This window comes from Scleropages formosus, chromosome 9 (assembly GCF_900964775.1).
Source record: "Scleropages formosus chromosome 9, fSclFor1.1, whole genome shotgun sequence".
NCBI lineage: Eukaryota > Metazoa > Chordata > Actinopteri > Osteoglossiformes > Osteoglossidae > Scleropages > Scleropages formosus.
Window position 1 is genome coordinate 16,530,010 of NC_041814.1, and position 23,176 is coordinate 16,553,185.

Sequence of the window (23,176 nt, forward strand, 5' to 3'; positions counted from 1 at the left end):
GTTGAAGGCCTGAAGACATGTGGGAGCATCTCCATCGCAGTGAAACGCGGAACCCCGCAAGCTGCGATTCCTATTGGAGAATGTAGGTCTTCATGTTTCCGCAGCGGCGGTGCTAGAACCGCGGAATCGCTGGTCGGGTTTCCCTGTGTTCTGTGGTCGCATGCGGCTGGTTGCGGGGTCGACGTCATCGCACAGACAGCGGTCCTTATTTACACAAAACAGGGTTGTCTCAGACAGAGGTGTACCCCACTTTAGCCCTCTACACAAACATGTTTGAACGTTCATTAGAGAGAGCAATTAAAATTAGGCTCTCTAATGAGATGAGCCAACCATGGTGTTAGCTCTGCTGAGCACCTTGTGTAATTACAATGTAGAGCCAATATATTATGTAAATGGATTGTTAAAGCTCATACAGATTGCAATCACTGGAAGCAATTAGAATGACTGCAAAGCGAAGGAAAAAAAAAAAAAACTCCCAGATTTATTAAATCCTTTTACAGTTATGTCAACATTAAATATTACATATCAGCTTGCCAAAATAGAGATAATTTAGTAAACCACAAATGCTATCTCTTAAATATTCATTGAAATGTGTCAACAGCGACAAGCAGGCCAGTAAAAAATTTATAATTTATATTTAATTTAACATTTCCACATCCATTTTTAACAGAATAAATATAAATATTACATAGATAAACATTTCTCTTAATAAATTAAAAAATCTTTCTAAAACTAAACCATGATTTTTTTTTTTTTTTCATGGCTGTGCTGGTTTTTGTTCCTAATCCTTGATTTGGCTTTTGACTGAATGTATCACGTGATCACATTAAACTGAATGCACTAGCTTTCTAATTTTAGAAAACATTACATCTACGAAACCTAAAAAGTATATATTGCGATCTCATATTGTTTATATTTTCCAGCTCTTTAGTAACGTTTGATAATAAAGAACAATAAAGCAGTTCCCGATGAACTGAAAATACTTGACATTATTATACATTTAAAGGGGCAAAATACTAACACTGGAAATATATTTGTATTGTGCTTAATGTTCTTATTTATTTTACTTTGCCTTGGTTCTCTTTTATTTGTTCTGTGTCAAGGGTGCTCAGTTGTTAAGCACTCTGCATCGCTTTGTTGAGTAGAGCGCTTTGGAAAAATAAACTGAAATGAACCAAATTGGATTACATTTTTACCACACGTCTAATAATTCCGCTATCGGTCATTTGATGTAACACTGCTGAAAACGATGGCAACTTTTCAGCAACGCTTGATTTAAAGTAATCGACTGTGCAACACTTTCAGTCAAATTCCCATTCAGCGATGAATAAGTAACAGCTGGGCTGGATCCCTGAAGCTCCGAAGGACCAGCGGTGAAGGTCGAGGACCTGTTACATCTGTAGTCTCCTCTTCCTCAGGAGCAGTCCAGCAGCAGTGTTAGAGCTGCAGTGTGCTTTCTTAGATGATGGGCGATTATTTATGAGGGCCTCCCCTGCCCTAGCAAGCGTCTCCTTCCACGACAGGCTGGGTCCATGAAGCGCCACATCGCATCTCCGGTGATGATGTGCTTTCTCACTGAGCTGAGCCCTTCATATTTGTGACAAGCGTACCTTTTTGCCACGTGTAAGCGACCTGCTGCTTTTACCAACGAGCTGGCTGCTGTGCTCCCGGTTAGCGGCAGACCTGAGAAAGCGTGGATAGCAGTCTTTCTCCATGAGGGTGTAGATTCTGAGCTGAGCGATGTCAAAGCATGTTCTGGTGGGTTGTTCCAGGTTGCTCTTGGTGACATCTCGGGTCCTTTGGTCAATGTTGACCTGAGTCAAAAAAATGTACAGTTGTCAGATGTTTTTATCTAACACCTTTGTCTTAGGTATGTGCGCTAAGCCATTTTCAATTATTCTGCCATTTGCACAGTTGAGTAATTTTTGATATTTTACTTCAGGGTAAGGACCTTGCTCAAGGGTACTACAGCTGGAATGGGAATTGAAACCCAGCACCTTCCATTTGCAGGGTCACAATCGTAAGCGCCACAGGTCCTGCTGCCCCATTTGAAGTTCTGCATTACCGTGATCATTCTAAGTGTTTTCATGCCGCAACGCACTATTGGACTGGAGATAATTACCTCCCTCGGTGCATCACTTTGTATGAATTCCTCGAAGATTTTCTGAGCCTTAACTGCCATCTCAGCAGAGGATTTTGTGCTTTTGTAGTCCTCACATGCCAGATAGAAATCAATGTTCTCCTCACTGTACTCAGACACCAAGAATGATCTGAAGGCTGACAGTCCCTCTGAATAATAACCAAAAAATGAAGAAAGTTAGTCATCTCATACATGAGCTTAGACATGCGTATCAAAGGAATTCATTGAATGTCAGAAACCCAAAACTATGACCGAAGTGTAGCAGGTTCTCTATTTCTCTATATTCTGTTTTGTACTGTTTGCCTCAGTAAAATCATTCTGTCAGAGAGCTGATGTTTGCATTATGACCTATTGCTTTCCAGTAGGACATGTCTTTCAGAACTTCTTAACCGCACAGAATAATATTTTCTTTGCTGCCTTACAAAATATACTGCATTTTAACCTGGAGAAATTACTCATATAATAAACATTGGTATTAGTGCAGAAAGGAATCACTTGTAGACTTTCACATCTGTAAAACTATACACAAGGATGTTCACAAACCTTTATTTGTGAGGAGTTTCTCAAAAGATTCTTTCCATTGTGAGGACTCTTGTTGGGTAAGTCTAGGGATGAAGGGAACAGCTCCAGTTATACCACATAGACGCCTCCTGTTGTCAGTTCGCTTATGTTTAAACTACAGACACAAAATGCACTTAGAAGTATCATTCAAAGTGGACTTATTTTGAGCAGATTATTTTTTTATTGCTATTATGAAGTGAACACTTTCCTATGTTCTTACTTCAGTTCTTTGGTTCCATGTGAGTTGCTGAGAACTCTCCAGTGCGACCTGTGGAGCAGGCTGACCAAGCTTGCCTTCAAACCCTTAGCCCTGAATGGGAGGCATTAAAATGCATTTTTACACACATCAATATTAGTAATATATATAAAAAAAAGTCAATAAAATTTCCTCCTGTGAAACACTTTATATATCGGTTGTAATAGATATGTAAAAACAGATGTAAAAAGATTTATACAAAAAAAGTCAATTTTTTTGCTTGCTTTGCTTATTGATAGATGACAGCAATTTGACTAACCAGCAAAAGTGATAATGAGATGAATTTACAGACATCAAAAAGTTTAGATTGCCGTTATATGAATCAGTCCAAAATAATATACATTTGAAAAAGTAAAATACAGTTTTAAAAAACTTTCTTATGAGTACCTTAGTATTCTTCCCATGGAATAATTGCCAAAATTCATACTTTGCAGGATCACTGGAAGCACGGAGATGAGCGCAGTGGTTGAGTGACATACCTCTCCAGGCATGTGCTTGGCAAAGATGTAAGTCCTCTGCACATTGTGATAGCGAGAGGAGAAGCTGTATGTCCTTCTGTGGCTGGCACGGGTGCTGCGACTGGCAGACTGTCCGTGCGTCCTGGGAATGGTGAGTTTTTATGTAGCAGACGGTCCACTTTCCTCGTCCTGCCCAGCTTATGACGTGGGCTTCGTGGGAGGAAGGCTGACTGCGTATTTAGAGCACAGATAAAGCTTTGTCCACGATAATTCTGGTGTCCATTTCATAAGATTATTATTATTTATGCTTTTTTCCCTGAAAACACGTCCCCCCCGAAAAAAAAAAAACGTGCTATTTGAAACCAGAAAAAAATGTTACTGACATTATGGGAAATACTAAGATATCGCAATAACCTCTTTATCATTTAGAGGGGAGGACAGTCATTGTTCATTGCTAATGGTCAGTGCTTTAGCAAACACGATACATCAGGATAAGATAAAAGGCCAACTTAAATGATTATGCAAGTACTTTTCTATTTGAAAGCAGTGCTGTGGTGAGGAAACCATCTGCTAACTACAGAGAACTCTTAGAAGAGGAAAAAGCTGCTTGTTTCGTATGTTCTTTAGTCATATTCAACAAAAAATAATCTTCATTATAGATACACAACTGACCTGGAATGAGTTATAATCAGTTATTCTATGAACATTAGATGACTATTTGCTTAGACAACAACAGGGCATCTACTGCATGTAGCTCTTATACAAACATGGGATTTGCTACTTTCCAATGCGATTATCCACGATATCAGTCCTGCAGTAGGAGTAGTAATCATTTAATTGTTATTGGGTGTGCTTGGAAAGAGAAAGTAGGACATTAATCAAATCCTGTGTTATTGGGCCAAGAAAATCTGTTTCCTGTGTCAGTAAAATCATGTAATTTGGGACAGATAAACATGATTAAGTTGCTATATTTACCTTCTAAATTTGCATGGCCAATTTTAGATATTATTATTAATGCAGAATTATATTTCAGTTGGACAATCCAGGGCAGATGCATTTCATATGAACCTTTCATTATTTAAAATCTTTCTTTTTCTAGGATAACTCTAACAGACAAACAATTTCAGAGCCATTGTGTTTACTGCCAGTAGAGATTCATTAATTCACTGAATTTTTTTAAACTATTCACAAATTGTACAAAACAGAGCTAGAGCATGTGTACACAGTCTGAGAAAGAAAGGAAGTGATTCATACAATTATTTCTAATAAGAATAAAAATAAAAATGTAATGGGCATTATGATAACATTAAGGTCCACAAAAAGCTGTGCTGCAGTACTGAATATGTAAGCAATAATCACACACACACACACACGCACACGCACACACACACACACATTGTCTGAAACCCAAGCAGGGATTGCAGCGAACCAGAACCTAACCCAGCAATACAGGGCGTAAGGCTGGAGGGGGAGGGGACACACCCAGGACGGGACGCCAGTCCGTCACAAGGCACTCCAAGCGGGACTTGAACCCCAGACCCACCGGAGAGCAGGACCCAGTCAAACCCGCAGCACCACTGCACCCCCACACTGTAAGCAATAATCTTATGTCTTTTATTATACAGTTTCTTCATAGTCTCCAGTTGTACGATGACCAAACAATTTAAAATGGTTATAAAAGTCAGTATTCTTTCAAGCTGATGTTTTTAGTGTTGTTTCTGGCTTCCTTAGCAAAACTTTGAATGCTCACAGAAGTCAGTCATAAAATGCAGTTATACAGTTACTACATTATATTCCACTTGTTCTAGAAACTTATGTTCCAGACATATTTTAATAACATCAATAGCTTCAGTGTTGTGGATCGGGTGAAGAATAACAAAAGAATTCTTAACAAAGAAAATTTTTTCCACTCACTGATGATTAAGAAATCCATTGTAATTCATAGTTTATAATAATAATAATAATAATAATAATAATACACACATTGTCTGAACCGCTTGTCCCATACGGAGTCGCGGGAACCGGAGCCTAACCCGGCAACACAGGGAGTAAGGCTGGAGGGGGAGGGGACACACCCAGGATGGGACGCCAGTCCTTCGCAAGGCACCCCAAGTGGGACTTGAACCCCAGACCCACCGGAGAGCACGATGCGGTCCAACCCACTGTGCTACTGCACCCCCCTATAATAATAATAATAATAATAATAATAATAATTAAAAAAAAAAAAACCTTTACAGGCAAAGTTTCTAGGTTATGACTAGTACATATATGGAATAAAAAAATAAATAATTTATCCTCGCTCTTGATGTACTATCTCTACCTGTATGTAGTTGTGACCTTGTGCTGTTCATAAAACCAACTTATAAAAAGAAAAAAATACCAATAAAACAAAATAAAAAAGAACACAACACTATAAACAATTCATTTAATGTTAAACAAGTTTAATAATAATTGTAGTGACATATATAGGATGGGACAGGTACTCTATTGGTACCAGCACTGTGCTAGCTGCTTATTCTATGCACAAGTGAACATGTACGCAAAATAACTTACATTTTTGGTATTTAATCACAAGAGACAGCCACAACGTAAAGTTTATTTTTCAAGCTTTAAAATAATCTATACGGACATGACAAATAAACCATGCTAGTGATATTATTGACCTAATATAGACACATTACAGTAAAATCACTGTTCTGTAAGTAACTAGGTCTTATACCCTTGCAGCTAGGTTTCTACATGAAAAACTAGTGGTTTTTAAGCACAGTATCAGTTTTTAATCTTACATGCATGTAAGGATTCTACAGATTGTCTGAAATGTCCCTGCAGTCTGGCTTGCCTCAGAAATATGGTACAGAGCCCTAAAAATTCACAGAATTTTTAAAACTATTCACAAATACTACAAAACATAGATCATGTGCACACAGTCTAAGAAAGAAAGAAAGAAAGAAAGAAAGTCTAAGAAAAGAAAGGAAGTTTCTTCAATAGCTATTCTTTAATAGCTAATTTATGTTCTATAAAGATAATAAAATGTTTTTAGATTAAATGCTACATTTTACTATATGTGCCCCACTCAGTCTAATGTGGGTAATTATTTTCAGTCTTTTAAACATTTTTTAATTTTTATTTTTTTGACCGATTTCGTTTTTAAAATAAAGTGCTTTAAGACATAAAATGCAACTCAAGATGTTGGGCGAATGCCTGTTTTGTTGCATTAAAAAAGACCTCATCATGATGGACATACTAAACACAGATCTAAGTCATATATAAATTAGATGCTCATATTGTAGCTGACCATGGTTAACACAGGAAATAATTTGTTACGCTTATTTGAGTATGCATGCGTGTTACACAGGCTTATGTAAGCTCCTTCAAACTCAGACTAGAAAGGTGAAATGAAGTTTTTAGTAGACTTTTCTAAACAGACCTCCTTTGACACGATGTCTGCGCATTATTCACTATGTCTAGATAAATCTTTGATCTTAGAAAACGTGGGTAGGAGTCCTTTTCCATCAGGCTATACACCCTGCCTTGTATGTCACTGAAACTAGAAGCAGTTGGTTCCTGAAGGTTCTGTCTTGTCGTCTGCCTGGTCTGAAAATCAATGTTGACCTGCGGAAAAGACCCAGCAAAACGAATCATCAATAACCTGATTCTTTGGAGCACACCTCAGACATTATAAACACTGACATCATAAGACCAGAAAAACTCCATGGAAGGGTTTGATCTGAGGAACCATCAGATTATGTTAGCACTTGTAAAACTACTTTCTGTCCAACACAAAGATAATTAGAATTACCTCTCTTGGTGCGTGAACATCAATAAACTCATCAAATATCTTATTGGCTTTAGTTGCCATTTTAGCTGGAGACTTGATTTTTTTGTATTCTTCACAGGCCATCCAGAACTCGATGTTCTCATCACTGAACTCCGTCTTGAGGAATGCTCTAAATGCTGCCAGACCATCTAAAAAAGAAACATGTACTGTTTTACTGTCTCCCAGTAATGCGTACAGGAAACACTCAGCGATAAAAATCAGATCCGTAACAAGGATGTTATTGTAAGTGATATATCATAGTAATATCGGCAAATACATTCGAGGGACTTTGTTTTACAACTTTTTTGAAAATAAGAATTTATTTCACATGTGGCTGTTTAAGCGGTAATGGTAACGGTTATTTTCTTGAGCTTACCAGCTTTGCAGTTTCATAACTATCGTTAACAATTGAAATAGCTGTACCCCTTTTTGTGAAATTTTGTCATATTTTACAATAAATGGGTGTTAGTTTTGGGGCTCACAAACACAGACAAATTTGTACCATTGAAACTAATAACAAATACACCTGTTAGTGATGATAATTTTCCTTGTGAACACATAACCTTTGTAAGGTGGGAGAAGACTGTATTTGTCTTTTCATTTAAATCAAAGTAATCCCCAGTATCATCTGATCATTAAAGACTGCCAGGACAAATAAGTTATTACAATAGCCCAAAACTGGCTTTTGAGGAAATAAGAGGGTAAATGAAAGAAAACGCAGTCATATCAGAATCAGGATGAGTTTTATTGGCCAGTGTACTGACGCACGCAAGGAATTTGCTGTGGTTCTAGGACTGCCCATATACAGATACTGATGTAACATTTGCACTGTTTAAGTATATGAATGTAAAATGCGCTACGGGTACAAACTGGTGACCTGCACACTGAGCATAAAGTCAGCTAGAGCCAATCTCCTCTCAAGGTCTGCTTGCTATTCTCCATCCAGCCCCAGAGCTCTGCAGGGGGGAATTAGTCCTGTGGAGCGTACAGGTCAGCATCTCCTTCCATGACCCTGAGGCAAATCGGCAAAGAGTCGCCCCCCTGGCATTCACACACTCCCTCTGCAGAGCTGACCCAGGACCCCGTTTGGTAATATCAGATAGGCACATGTCTAGGAATGAGGGAGTTGCTGGCTTCCAGAACGGATGCTGCAGCCCCTCTTCTTAGAAGGGGGCACCTGGGGGCTTGAGTTTCACTGAGACTCACATGGTGCTACTCCTCCTCAGCCCTTGGGATATTTGGAAAATTCCAGAAAGCACTGGAGGGTAAAACCCATGAGCATGCTTGAGAAGATATGATCAGCCTATGATAGCCTAATGGTCTATGAGAAGACTATTAGTTAAAAATATGAATAATAATTATAGAATATGGAGTGTTCTCATTGCTGTTCTTCTTCCCATTGTTATTATTGTTATTTAATTATTATTAGGGGGCGCGGTGGAGCACAGTGGGTTGGACCGGGTCCTGCTCTCCGGTGGGTCTGGGGTTTGAGTCCTGCTTGGGGTGCCTTGCGACGGACTGGCGTCCCGTCCTGGGTGTGTCCCCTCCCCCTCCGGCCTTACGCCCTGTGTTGCCGGGTAGGCACCGGTTCCCCGTGACCCCGTATGGGACAAGCGGTTCAGAAAGTGTGTGTAATTATTATTATTGTTATCATCATTATTATTGTATATACTTATACACACACTACACATTGTCTAAGCCGCTCGAGCAGGACCTGGTCCAACCCACTGCGCCCCCACGCCCCCCATCATATACTTATACTTATATACTTATAGCGCTATAATTTCTTCATTATGATAGCCATTAGTTGACTGTCTTCTTTGTTTGTATCAATTTTTCTTGCTTTATGCCTGTGTTAGAGCGCTTTATAAAAACATAAAAATTATAAGAAAAAATAATAATATTATTATTATATCTTGAGGAGGTTGTGGACATTAGAAAAATGTTTTACCTATTTTATCATTATGTGTTTCAAACCTTGTGAATTCGACCCTGAAGAAGAAACATTTTTTAAATGAGAGGTTTGAACTGAAACTGTTACCGACTCCCTCGACAGGATTGTTACACCTACGATCCCGACAAACAGTACGTTTCACAAGGGATACAAGTGAATGGTAACAAAAGCAGGCTTCTGCGCTCCATCACACAAAGCAGACCTGAAGTGCTCATGAGAACCACAATGAAACTTACGCTTGTGGGAAAGAAGGTAATCAAATGATTCTGCCCACCGAACGACTTCATCTGTTGTCAGCCTAAGAAAGAAGCATTTTGTCGTTGAAAATCCAGTAATAATTCAGCATAGTATCAGTACGCCTTATATGTATCCCTCAGATTTATTATACATCAAAAGTGCTTTAATATTGTCTGTAAAAAGTACAGGTTATTTCAGATAGGAGGATTTCCTTTTAAATTGCATTCACCTTGAACGCAAACATTTCAGCTAGGATAACGCTACTATGATCATGTGCTGAAAGGGCTGGAGCTTACTTCATGCACCTGGTGGTCTTTTCAGGGGGCAGGAACTCAGAGAAGTCGCTGTATGAGTCTGACTTATGGGAGAGGCAGCCAAGTCTTGTTTTCATGATTCTTGTTCTTGAGTGGAAAATGCACACACATATCATCACAGCATGCAAGACATGTTTACATGTAGCCAACCCTTTTCTCCAGAGTGACTTACAACCAGAAATTTATATAGATGGGGTATTTTACTGGAGCATTTTAGGGTAAGGACCTTGCTCAAGGGTACAATAGAGGTAAGGGAGATTTGAACCAACAATCTTCTGATGGAGGCAGCATTTCTAACCACTACTGTATCACCGTAGAAATCTTAAGACTGTCCCACAAGATGAACATATGAAGGCTCAGATAGACTCAGACATGTTAACATAACATAACAGATAACATAACATTAAGATCAGATAGCACGTTACTGGATTATAAGCGAAAAAACATTAACTGACATCTTAATGATTAAAGCTGCAAAGAAGTCGGAGGAAGCCAACTCCTCTTATAAATTCCTTTCTCGGAAGGCAATTTTCTGGAATTTGCCACATATAAAACACATTTGAATTAATAGATAATTAAAATTAAGTATTTAAAACTTGCTGTGATCCATCATTCTGAAAGTAACTTTCAGGATGAGGGAAATTACTGGTAGGAAAAAAGAAAATATCCCATTCAATAAGGAATTAATTTCAATTTCAAGTACAAATTCAGTGTTGAAGTGAAATTTTGGAATGTTAACATTTGTCACAGAAACAAAAAAGCTTATGATTTTTGACCTATTCTAATAAAGAGGGCTAATATGCCACTGTTCAAATACATATTTAGCCTATGAAAATTAACATATCTTAAAATATCAGTTCAGTCCAAAAATATATTCACAGTATTTCTGACCTCTTATCACAGCATGGATTATTATGTTTTTTTATTTCTATGCATTGAGCTTCCTAAATCAAAACATACATCAGCCTGTTAATTCCAGCATTACGTTTTCTATGTGGGAATTGTTTTTTTTTTTTTTTTTTTTTTAAATGTATTGTCTGCTGTGAAACCACCAGCTGACACAGTTACAAAATGCATTAAGTGGTCCTCCGTCTGAGCCCACTGTGGTGTCTAGTGAATTTAGCGACACAGACAGAGCTGAAACCTGCCATAAGCCATAAGATCAGAGACTCCAGAGATTTTCATATCTCCAAACTGCCACAGAGCAGGTGCAGCTAGTTTTAATGCATTAGCAAATGAGCGAGTGCGGATATGCCGAAGAGCACATTTAATCTGCATGGGATGATGAAATGCACTAAGTAATACTGTCAGAGAGTTCACAACATGAAAACGGCACAATCTAAATTCATACTAACTTTGTTATAAAACGGGCTCGCAGTGCAGCAGCAGAGATAAATTGCGAAGATTCACTTACCGTTGCTTGGTTAATTGGATGCTTGGTTGCTTGGTTAATTCCACTAGTGTTTCACCACCCAGAAAGCTCTTTGCAGATTGAAGGGATTGCTTTGCCTGTGAATAATAATAATAAAAAAAAAAAAAAAACAAAAAAACAAATACCAGGTTTATATGCTCCTTTACAGCAAGTGTGCTTTGTTAATTATTATTCCCACCTGTCTTAATTACCCGCATGCCAGATGTTGCCTGGCCGAGAAACAGAAAAAACAAACAGTTTCAAAGCACTGCTTGTTTTTCCACTGGCTTTACACGATGTATATTCAATTAAAAATAAAACAGTACATGAAATTTCCTGAGCATGCCTCAATTTTCATGAGACAAAGAGTTCTTAGAAGGAAAAAAAAAAAAAAACAAGGCTGGCTGTTCTGTTATGTTTTTATTCATATCCATAATTACAAGCATCTCAAACCATACCCTAAATCTTCCAGCACTGAATGAGAACCATTCGCTGAGCTCCTGTGATATGTACCTGTTAACCCCTCAACAGTCTTCTGATACTGTTATGTTTATAGAGCAACAAGATGATTTAACACATGCACCAAACACACTTGCAGCACTCGCACATTCAGCGCTATTTGTTAGGAGAAACAGCACAGCATCAGAAAATACTCCAGCATCTACTATGTTGGACTTACTTCTAGGCTGCTCTCCTTCATACATGAAATCTACACAGCAATCTGTGTAGGTGCTTCACACTTTATTTAAACAAAATGCACGATTAAACTAAATGAGGACAAAATCTTTGGATTAAATAATTTTGATTGCCCCTCCTGTATTTAGTGGACTTTTTGTACGTTGTAAACACCTGCAGTAAAACAGCAGAAGAATTCAAGTCTAGTCTAAAACCCCCAGATTTCAGGTGTGCAGCAAACTGAAGCCTACTTGTGACATGCGGTACCTAGGACACGTGATGAGCTATTTATAAAACCCGCTGACAAATCCATGTAGTCAGGGCGAAGTCAGTTCGTGTTCCAGCCAGTCATGCAGCAAAAAAACTCCTGAAGGGAGGCTAAATATATACCTTTGGTATTTAAATCTCGTATAAAGTGTAGAATCCTCATGAAATTGAAATAGACCCAGCATCCATTTCCGTTTGAAGTTGCGAATCCTTAAAAGTCTGAAAGTAAATACATTCCGTGTGATGTTCCACTCTGCTTAGCAGGGATCCCTTGGAGGGCTGTCAGTGTGCTGTAAACACTTTTGACTGGGTTCCTAGATCATTCTGGAAGAAAAAAACAGCAAGACTGCTCTGCAAATTCAATCTGGCAATAACATGGTTCAGATGTGTTTCGGAGTACGTCATAATTTCATGATTTCATTTAGACGCTGACAGTTTGTGACATGGGAGTTCTTTAAAGAACACCAGTTGTTGCGGGGATTGAAATGTGACGTTTTTCATAAAATACAAACTTTTGCTGGCACCATAGACTGATCATCTCAGTAATGACCAGTGTTTAACCAGTAGAGTACAATTGGTACCAGTGCTCTTCGAAGACTTATGTGGTATGTATAAATGAAAAGGTGGTAGCACTTGGTGTGCAGTGGCAATACTTTCAAAAGTGAAAATATGCTGGTCTTTCCCGTCTTCCGCCTCTTTTCTCTATTGTTTCTTTTTTAGACTTTAAATATGACAGGTTGTCTACTTTTACCGATTCTTCATAAAACTGATTGTGAGCAGAACCCAGCGCGGCTCTGTTTTATGTTGTTATCCCAATTGTTATTACTGCATTATGGTTCAGATGTGCAGCTGGTGCTTTTTTAACCCAAAAAAGAATTACATAACATGTAATTTTCCACAATTTTAATGGCACTGTAAGAGAACCTACAACCTTTTGAATGGTCCATTTCCCCACCCTCTACATCATCTGCTATCGCTTTCATTTTTCACCAGGAGGGCCAGTTGAAATACTTCTTGCTGCTTTTTTTTTCAGTTCCATTGAAAACCTTCATCATTTCTGACATCACTGTAGCAAATTGAGTTTTTTAGAGTGGTTGGGGCTTGGTTTGCCAGATGAAGGCTGAGCATCCTGCTGCTGCCGGCCTACCCCCTTCAGTTTCCTGTGTTGCTGCGCTGATCTTGCCGGCGTTCGTCAGCGCTCTCTCTGCATGACCGACCCACTTCTGTCCCCGAGGCCTCACTTCATCCAAATGCATATTGCTGAAGGGCGGCTTTACAGAGAGCAACGCATAAATGTCAGGCGTGCCGTCACTTAGTGTAGCGCATCCGTCAGAGCATGTAGCGCTCAAAGTCCTCTTTGCTAAATGGGAGTGGGCCTGCTCCGTATTAGCCTCGTGATTTGTTTGCTTACCTGCACGACCAAGACCTTTACTCAATGCAAATTTTTACATTAATCCCCACCTGACTGGAAAGAGCATAATGAAAGGCTCGCATTTATACAAATGCTAATTATTTTGGGAATGTTCCTAAGAGGAAGTCCACGCGAAGGGTTTATGTGTGACTGTGCAGTCAGACGCCCAGCTGTCTTTAACTGCCATGCTACTTGCTGGCTACGTCTTCGACTGCTGCTACGCTGAAGTCAAATGCTCTCAGGAGCCATGCAAGCAGGCAACAGTATTTTTTGACCTTGTCCCACGAAGCTTGGGTGCCATCCATGTTGTGCTTTGACCCTGTACTCGCACTTGCATTTGGAGCAAGATGACTGTATCTGAGGGCGAATTCTACGCCTGCATTACTCAGAATAATTATACGCCGCAATAAAAAATATCCCGATGTGGCTTTTATGGTTATTTTTCAGGCATTTTGTGTAGTTTTACTTTAATATTATTTCGCTGCTTGTGCTGCATAATTTAATAATTGCTGCTCTTTTAGGAGGAGGGAGCGCTGTGGATGCTCAATGGGGATAAACAAGCTGTAGTGGCAAACGCAAAGCTGGAATGAAGTGCTTCAAAGAAATCCCCCATGTGCTTCATATCCGCTCGCTGACATTTAACACTTTTAAAACCCCTTCAGATCAGTGGCTACAGTTTGATGTTGGGCTCCAGCAGTAAAACAGCGAGCACCCCTAGACACACATCCATACACACATACACACAGATGCACAGAGAGGCTCTTGTTATTAGGGAAGTAAAACAAACCCTGGGTTTTCCAGTTAATTCCTGTTGTACAGAACTATGTTCAGTTCTTCCAAATGCATTGTGCTCCCCAACAAATAGGCCGCTTTGCTCAAACACAGAACTAAACCACACTATATGGCAGTTGCAAGGACATCAGATATGCATGCTTAGATTTCCTGCAGACAGGGACTTTGATCATGCCAAATGCACGCGTAGATAACAGAATTAACTCTATGACTGATTTTTCACACTCAGACGATCACTTCAAGTGGCCTGCAAAACTCATTTCCAACGCAGGTGAGGGGATGATCATGCAGACCGCAGTGACTACAAGCACCTGCATTTCAGTCCAGGCTGCAACAAATAGTGCATGAACAGTGATGTATGTTAATCACAATGGACGGACACTTATGAATGAGACCTGTGAATTCTTCTGCAGTAGCAGTGAGCAGTGAGTGACTTTGAGTAGTGAATATGTATCACTTACCTTGGTTGAATCTGAAGAGCAAGATGAAAAGCGTCCTGCCACACTCCTATGGCTTGCCACTGCTGACCTTTTGGGCTCCAGAAGACGTCTGAGGGAGGCTCGCTGCCGTCTGATGTCACATCTGAGGCTGCGATGACAGCTCCTCTCCTGAATATCTTGCGTTGCCCAAGAGTAGGAACGAGGAAGGCTCTGTGTCTGCTATCGTGAAAAGAGAGAGAGAAAGAGAGCGAGACAGACAGAGAGGGAGAGGGAGCGCGTGTTTCAGCACAGATGTCTCTGTGGGCATGCAGCGCATTACCGGTGTGGACAGTGGGTTCCGTGTCACCGTAATACATTTTGAGCCCTTTTTTCCTTTGGTTGCTGCTGCTTTACAAGAATTAGTTAAATGTACTCTGCAAGGAGGTATGTGTGTTGTGGGGGATGGATGCCTCTAATCTGCAGAGACAGGGAGCGCTGCAGGAGGGAAAACTGTGCCACAAGAACACAGACAGTCAGACAGGCTTTGTCCATTCAATTAGGCCAATAAAAGCCGAACCGAAGCTACAGCATCAAGCGCATCAAACCTTTGCTTTAGTTGTGGTGTGATAACACATTCCGTGCCGTGCCTGTTACCATACAAACTAAGAAAAGAAGCCTGATGCAATCCCAGTTTAAAATGAGAAACGAGCAGCTGACAGCACATCTCGTCGCACGGTCTTTTGAAATGGGAAGATATTCTTGTCTTTTGCAGAAGCAGCTTACTGCAGAACTCACATTTTTTCAGCGTGACTACACGTACAGAATAGCAATGAGCGACGAAATAGCTGCAACTGAACAGCATATGCGTAATTTTGAAGCTGTGACAATTCCAGAAATTTACAAAACCTAATATGCATTTACTATCACCTGAAAATATATCAGTATTATACTGTACCTCCAAGGGGGCGCGATGGCGTGGTGGGTTGGACCGGGTCCTGCTCTTCAGTAGGTCTGGGGTTCGAGTCCCGCTTGGGGTGCCTTGCGACGGACTGGCGTCCCGTCCTGGGTGTGTCCCCTCCCCCTCCGGCCTTACGCCCTGTGTTGCCGGGTAGGCTCCGGTTCCCCGTGACCCCGTATGGGACAAGCGGTTCTGAAAATGTGTGTGTGTGTACTGTACCTCCTTGCTAAGCACCTATAGCAATGCATCGCGCTCCCTAGGGAAATATTCATGTGTTTCGTATATGTGTGTTTGTTGTGCTGTGTTCGGCGTACTGTACATGTGCACGTTGTGTTCTGCATAAGGGTGTGTATGATCCATCTCCCCGTGTACCACACATCTTCGCAGCTGTTCCCAGAGATTGAGGACACTTGTGGGTTGCTTTGGTTTCACTCTTCTGTCCAGTTTTTCCCATACAAACGTTGACCACACTGCCCAGGTGAACCTGATGGTAAATACAGAGAAGACACTGACATTCAACCTTTCTCTGGATATTTCAAGAGCTGGTGGTGTGGCTCCTCCTTCTGAAACAACAGGCAGACCCTACAGTTAACATTTCTCTTTTAGCTAACATTGATCAGGCACCTCTCCCTGGAAACTTCCCTCCACCATGGAGGTAATCTTGTGCAAAGCTGCTTAGAAGAGATTCTCCATGACACTGGAATGTAAGAATGGCCTCTGACATCCTGCAATGGTACCAGGGTATCATGGTTTTCAGAAAGAAAAACCTGAGCCCATGGGGCCTTTCCATATCTGGTATAACCGGTACACAGCAATAAAAGAGGACAAGAGCATGCATAAATAAATGAATATATCTTGTTGTGAGAGCAAACAGTTGTTACTACAGTGTGCCAAAGTGACTGTTTAACATAGCAGTTGTAAATTGTCTGCAAGAGAACGCAAATACTATTTCTATTTATAATATGCAGGCGGGGGGGCAGAATTCTTTGAGGAAACACACACAGCCTCTGTTCTGATGGAGCTGGGGCTAGATTGAAAGTTGTAAACCAGAGACTGTTAGAGGATGGCACTAGACACCGAGCCAGCTCTTTCCTTAAAAAATTTAACAAATGCAAAGTGTTTTCTTACCAACAGCTCGGAACCTAAGCTTAAAAATATAATTTTCACATGCTGTTCATTCAAAATATGATACATAATGCCTACAAGTGGTGTTTATTCAGTTTGTGACCAAATACCTGTAAGAGCTCACACACACACAGTCTGAAGCTGCTTGTCCCGGGCAGGGTTGCGGCAAACTGGAGCCTAGCCCGGCAATACAGGGCGCAGGGCTGGAGGGGGAGGGGACACACCCAGGGCAGGGCGCCAGTCTGCCACAAAGCACCCCAAGCCGGACTCAAGCCCCAGATGCGCTAGAGAGCAGGATCCGGCCAAACCCACTGCGCCACAAAAGTACTAATGTAATACTATACCTAATTAGTGTGATTTTTGGGATTTTATACACTCCTGTATGTAGGAACTGTTAATGGGATTCTTTTGGCCAGTATGCCATCACCATCATCTCCTTTGACCCCGCCTGGGTCATAAGCCACTGACAAGAGCTCTCCGGACATCCCGGTCCTGAGCCAGTCTCTCAAGTTGACTCCAGATGTATCCCATCTTCTTCATGTCTGAACATGATGGTGATGGTGGTCCTGGTCGAGATGATGGTCATCGTCCCGGTGGCTTCCAGGCTAATCTGGCTTTCACCAATGGGATTCATATTAGCTCCAGCTGGAAATACATCTTCTCCCAGGGCCGAAAAGTCCTTTAAAACTCTTGCCGGCATTTCTGTGGCATTGCAGGGTTTTACAAGGTGGAGCTGCTAACCTCACGTCCAACCCCCCTCCTTTTGCATCCTGGCTTGGGAAGGGCATGGGCCAATATGTAGTTTACTGTAATGTGTGTTCAGAGTCAACAGTACTGTGGACTCTAAGAAACTTAGCGGCACAGAAACCCATCATGGTAACTAAAGAGTTCTTTGGAAGTCTTTGCTTGACTGGTGGTCATGAACTGTCCATTGGAGTAGTTTAAATTTAAGTTTTACACTACCTCATTTAGCTGATGCTGTTCTCCAAAGTGACTCACAGTGTTAAGATACTCACAATTATCTACCCATTTATACTGCTGGGTAATTTCTACTGGAGTAATTTTCAGGGTATGTTCCTTCCTCAAGGGTACTACAGCTGGAGGTGAGACTTGAACCTACAACCTTTTTTTAGGTCCAAAGGCAGTAGCTATAACCACTGTGCTACCAGCTGCCCCATTACCCCTGAATAACTGATTTATGCTGAAAACAAAAACAGTACAGAAACCCATAACTCTACTTCTACATAATCTCTATTCAAAGTTACTCACTCTGACAGCCTTGTACCATCCCTATAGTGGACTTCAGCAGAAAACTGTACAGCACACTCATCCATCAGACTGATCTTTACAACAAAAAACAGATAGTGTCGCTACTAAGAGTAAGTTTAATTCAGTGAGTTACACTGGCATTCTGCCAAACAGGGAGTGCCTAGTACACACAGAGTAAACGATCAAGAAGACAAAATCACAGGGATCTGATGAGAGTTTCCTATACCCACAGTCCAGCTACTGATGGTAACCTTTTGTTAATATTGACATTTGAACAATTTGTAGTTCCAAGTGACTTATCAACTCACTTTTCAAAAGATGATAAATAGTAAGGGGAACTTCCTTAACAACGTAACACACAATTTTTTCATTCTAGCTATCATAAAGAGTAATTACAAGGAAACACATTTACCCAATAACAATATTTTTTCTCTGATGTCTGTACATCACTCATTCTATGCTTCTTACATGTCTAGCCATGTGACATGAAGATTTGTGCTCATTACAAAAACATTATTCACACAGAACAGAGGGACTGGTTATTTTGCTGTTAGGGTGGCTTGCAGAGGTTGACAGTCATTATCTATGATGGTCATTTTCTCCGAGCTACTTCCGCCTGAGAGATTATCCTATCTCCCAGGACTGAGCAAGCCATCTTGATTAGATTATTTGCTCTGTTGAAACGATTTTTTGGTAATGTCTCTGGCCCAGCATATAACTACATTGAAGACCAAACTCACTACAGCAGACTTGTATGACATCTGCAGGAATGACTTACATACTCCAAAAGACTCGAGCGTCCTCAGAAATTAAAGACACTTCTTGCCTCTCTTGCTCAGAGCCTCGTCATTACTAGACCACTCCAGCTTGTCAAAGTATACCCAAATGCAACAGTACAACCCCGCTGCCTCCACATTTTCTTCAACCATGGGCACTGAACACAGGGTGTCTTGGACCTCTTGAAGTCAACCATCATCTATTTTGTCTTTTCAAATGAGCTGCAGCTCATTCTGTTTACACCTTGAGGGGCCCTGTACTAATTCAAGCCACTGACTTAAGCTTCTTCCCCAGAGCCCAGGCTGTATGGTGCTGACTGCTGGAGAAGTTAAGAAATGCTTGGTTTGTTGTAGTTGCAGGACAGAGGACAGACTCAAGGTATATTTATATGTTCTCCAAACAGACCTACAGTGTTATTATTGACACATTTACACAGTTCAGGGTAAGTACCTTGTTCCACGTACCACTGCAGAAGGTGGGGATAAAATCTACTTTTGAGGTAGGGTCTTTTGAATCTTTTGAGTTAGGCAGGAGCTCTAACTGCACGGCTACCCATTGCCCTTCACAGGCAATGGTCAATTTGTGTTTTAATCAAGGTATTTAGAAAAAAATTGTGATTGGTGAAGGGTGCTAATAGTAAGGGATTTGTTATGGGGAAGAGCAGGGAAGTAGGATCACATGGACAGAGACGTGTTTTCTGGTTTTCTTCTCAGCATCAGCCTCCACCAACTGGGAAAGGTTTAAATACACAATTAGTGATGAGGATGCGGTCTGTCGGTATGTTTTGATTGTCCACTCCCCTTCCTCCTCTTGTGATGTCCTGGCGACATATATCACAACATGATCCTCATCATGCTGCCTGCTCTATTCAATAGAGCAGGAAAGTTACAGCATCAACCACTCCAGTGTAAATCTGGCAGACAAAATGCAGAGGGTCCAATATAATTTTGAACAGGGGTTTGTGGTTCATCTCATCATGACTGTTTCACTGTGAGCTTGCTGCTGGGTGCCTGGAATACAGAGGGGATTGTCGTGGTGGTTGTGGATGGGGTGTGTAAGTCTGTCAAAAAAGGATCCACAGAAAAAGAACAGCCCTTCTGTGGTATTCGTGATATGTGATGTCAAAGCAATAGGCTTTCAATCATTTAAAGCAGAGAGTTCTTGGGAACTGGAAGTGAGCAGGATGGGAACTCTCTGCTTCTTCTGTAGTCCCCTTCACCAGCTTGCCTACTCTGAACTAGTGCAGTAAGATTACCCTACTGGACTGGGCAAATCATTGTAATTTTCTTATATATGAAATGGTATCTTGTCTTGGTTAACATACAATGATAGATAAGCAACTTATAAGGCAACATACAAAGGCGTGGGGTAAATAAAGAATAATTGTAATAATGCAACAAAAACAGTACTGACATTTTATTCAGTAAACAGATTTGCACTCAGGCAAATTAAACAATCTAGAATTATCAGGTCATTAGCATTGAGGTTTCATTTTCAAAATTAGATCTGAAATCCTTTCAAATCATGGTGCTGATCCCTGTCCATATACATTGATAGCTATGAACACTCAGCTGTGATCACCTCTGACCTGCAAATGCTTGTGTATAATAATAACACACAGCAAATTTGTTGCACACTAAAAAGTTTGAAACAGATGATACCCACACCCCAACCAGAGTGCTATCCCCTCACGCACAATAGCTCCAAAATCAAAAGCACAAAGATTTTTGGTTCTGGCTCTGATGTGGGTGAATGACCTCCATTTGTCACTCAGAACTGCTGAATCTCTCTGTACATTTAAGAAGAGTCTCAAAACTCACCTCTTTTGGACACACTTCTCCCCCAATCTCATGAGTGTCACGTCCACGCCCACACCTGACTCTGCTCCAGCACCTGATTAACCGCTCACCCTTTGAAAGACCCTCCTCAGCTCCCATACCTTTGCGGAATCTCGCTGGGGACAACCGCCCTTCCTTGTGACTGCTCGCTCATACGCATCTCCAGTTCTCCGTTCATGTTCTCCGGTTTTGACCCCTAGCTTTGTTTCTCGACCATGTCCATTGATCTTCGTTTCAACTCTGGTTGCCGTTCGACCGACTCTTTGCTTCGTCTCCTGACCTCGCCCATGGATTCCCACTCTGACCCCGACCGCCGATCGACCAATCCTCTACCTGTCCCCTATACCGAGAACTTGCCTGATCCTCTGACTCCAGATGAACGACTCCGCACTTGGATCTTTCCGTCCCGGTTCTCTCGGCCTGTCGTGACAGTAAGCACTCATGCGTAATCTTTAATTTGTTTAAAAATGGAAAATCCCACATACAGCTACTTGTGTGATGTATACTGGCTTAAATGGTGATGACAAATTAACTACACTCTAGATTCATGTGTCTATATTATAGATCTCTATTTGTACTCTATTAGTATTCTTTAGTTGTAGAGATTGCAAGGTAAGTGTAAAGTACAGAGCTACTCCTCCCTGTACCAAGCAAACATGATTACTAAATTATGTTACATTGAACTACTGACAACATACAGAAAATCTGTTGATTTCTGGGCAATAAATACTACACAAGCTCAGGCTTTCAGTCCATAGCCTGCTATTTTTTTAAGGTTCACATATAAATTGCCTGTTGGAAACAAGGTACTGTATATATTTCAAATTTCTGGGAAAAAATGCTGCCCAAGGGCATGGGAGACATTTACGTAACATCAAATATACAGGAAATATGATCAGGAGTGCCCTGCAAACATGCAAACAATACGTGTGCACTATATGTCATGTTCCCTAGTAAAGGAGAGGAAATGACCGAGCCACAAAGGGACTTCTTTTTGCATATCCAGTGACACAAGAAGTGGGGTTTCACGTGTGCCTCAGGTGTTGCACCAGTATCGATATGTTTGTCGGCCTTAGGCAATGTCTGCATTGTGTGACAGACCGGCCAAGGAAGCTGGAGTGACAGTATGAAGAATAACAATACCATGTTCTGCATGTTTCCCAGCCCTCAACGAGTCATTACGTGAACGACAGGCCTGTGTAATTTTCAAACTGAGTGAAATTCAAGAATGCTGATTCTTTTCGTTGACAGAGTGACAGAGTGAGATGAAATTCAATAAATCATCAATACATAATAAATTTTAAACAATATTTCATATTTTGCCTGAAATCAGTCTATGAAAAAAATTTCTGGAGAAGGACTCAGACTAATTTGAGTAATGCATTTATCTTAATTTGACCCTTTATTTGTTAGGACAGATTAGGTTCTAATTAAGTATTGCTCTATTAAAATGAAAAATGTCTCAAAACCCTAATGCTGCTAGCAACTAAACAGTTTTTTTTTCAATAGCAGCAGCATATATTTAGAATCACCTTTTTGAAAAGTATATGAAATATATTTCTTAAAATGTTTAATTTCATTCAGTTTTTCATTATTTCAAGATTTTCCTTGCCAGGCATGCTGTTTTTCCAATTATCATTTGTAAATGAGCTACCACCGTCTCTAAACAGTGTATGACACCAACAATTTTTTTTCATAACAAGTATTTCAATTAAATTATAAACTCTCCTATAAGTATTTTAAAAAAATCGGACAAATTTTACGTGCGTCAATTCAATTTATTTTTGTAGCACGCTCCTCTCGCCAGGATGACACACAGCATTGAACATAATTCAGAGAGTGGTGTAGCACAGAGGGAAGCGGTACAATACAAATATCCAGTTACTAAGGCAACAGACGTCAATAACTATTTAACTAAGCCAGCTGTCAACAGTGGAGACGAAAACAAAAAACTCCCAGCTCTGAAGATGGGGGAAAAAATAAACCTCTTCTTGTCCAAGTACCAGAGGCTGCCCACATCATTAAAAAACCATTAACATTTTTTGTCTATTTGCTTATGCGTGCTTGCAGTGAGTGCAAAAAGGGAAGGGAAACAGCAGTTCATAGACACTGAAACCTGCTGAACAGGTACGACAAAACTTTTTTCTTATTTCAATAACATTGTTGCAAGCATTGCAAGCTTTTATTAAAATTTAATTTTATTTTGAAATAATATTTCTTGCAGGTAACCATGGTAACCGTCCTTCGCCCCAGGTTTAGATAAAGATAAATGTTTGACAGTCTGATTCCATATCAGTAGTCATAAACAGACTTGAGGAGGTATTGTTAAATGAAGAGGGGGGGCGCGGTGGTGCAGTGGGTTGGACCAGGTCCTGCTCTCCAGTGGGTCTGGGGTTCGAGTCCCGCTTGGGGTGCCTTGTCACGGACTGGTGTCCCGTCCTGGGTGTGTTCCTTGCACCCTGTGTTACTGGGTGGGCTCCGGTTCCCTGCGACCCCG

General features: G+C 40.7%; 2 protein-coding genes across 2 annotated transcripts; both read right to left on the reverse strand.

Annotated features, from left to right (window-relative positions):
• Positions 1-90: 90 nt before the first annotated feature.
• Positions 91-3,480, reverse strand: LOC108935379 (regulator of G-protein signaling 5-like). The gene is made up of 6 exons (XM_018753949.1): positions 3,437-3,480; positions 2,922-3,011; positions 2,684-2,745; positions 2,123-2,289; positions 1,611-1,814; positions 91-204 (listed from the first exon to the last, which is right to left on the reverse strand). Exons 1-6 carry the CDS (start codon positions 3,478-3,480, stop codon positions 91-93), a joined length of 681 nt encoding a protein of 226 aa, XP_018609465.1.
• A 3,133-nt stretch (positions 3,481-6,613) lies between these two features.
• Positions 6,614-14,895, reverse strand: rgs8 (regulator of G protein signaling 8). The gene is made up of 6 exons (XM_018754007.1): positions 14,755-14,895; positions 11,152-11,246; positions 9,720-9,824; positions 9,423-9,484; positions 7,215-7,381; positions 6,614-7,027 (listed from the first exon to the last, which is right to left on the reverse strand). The coding sequence occupies exons 3-6, from the start codon at positions 9,812-9,814 to the stop codon at positions 6,833-6,835; spliced, it is 519 nt and encodes a 172-aa protein (XP_018609523.1). The 5' UTR covers positions 9,815-9,824; positions 11,152-11,246; positions 14,755-14,895; the 3' UTR covers positions 6,614-6,832.
• Between the last annotated feature and the right edge of the window lie 8,281 nt (positions 14,896-23,176).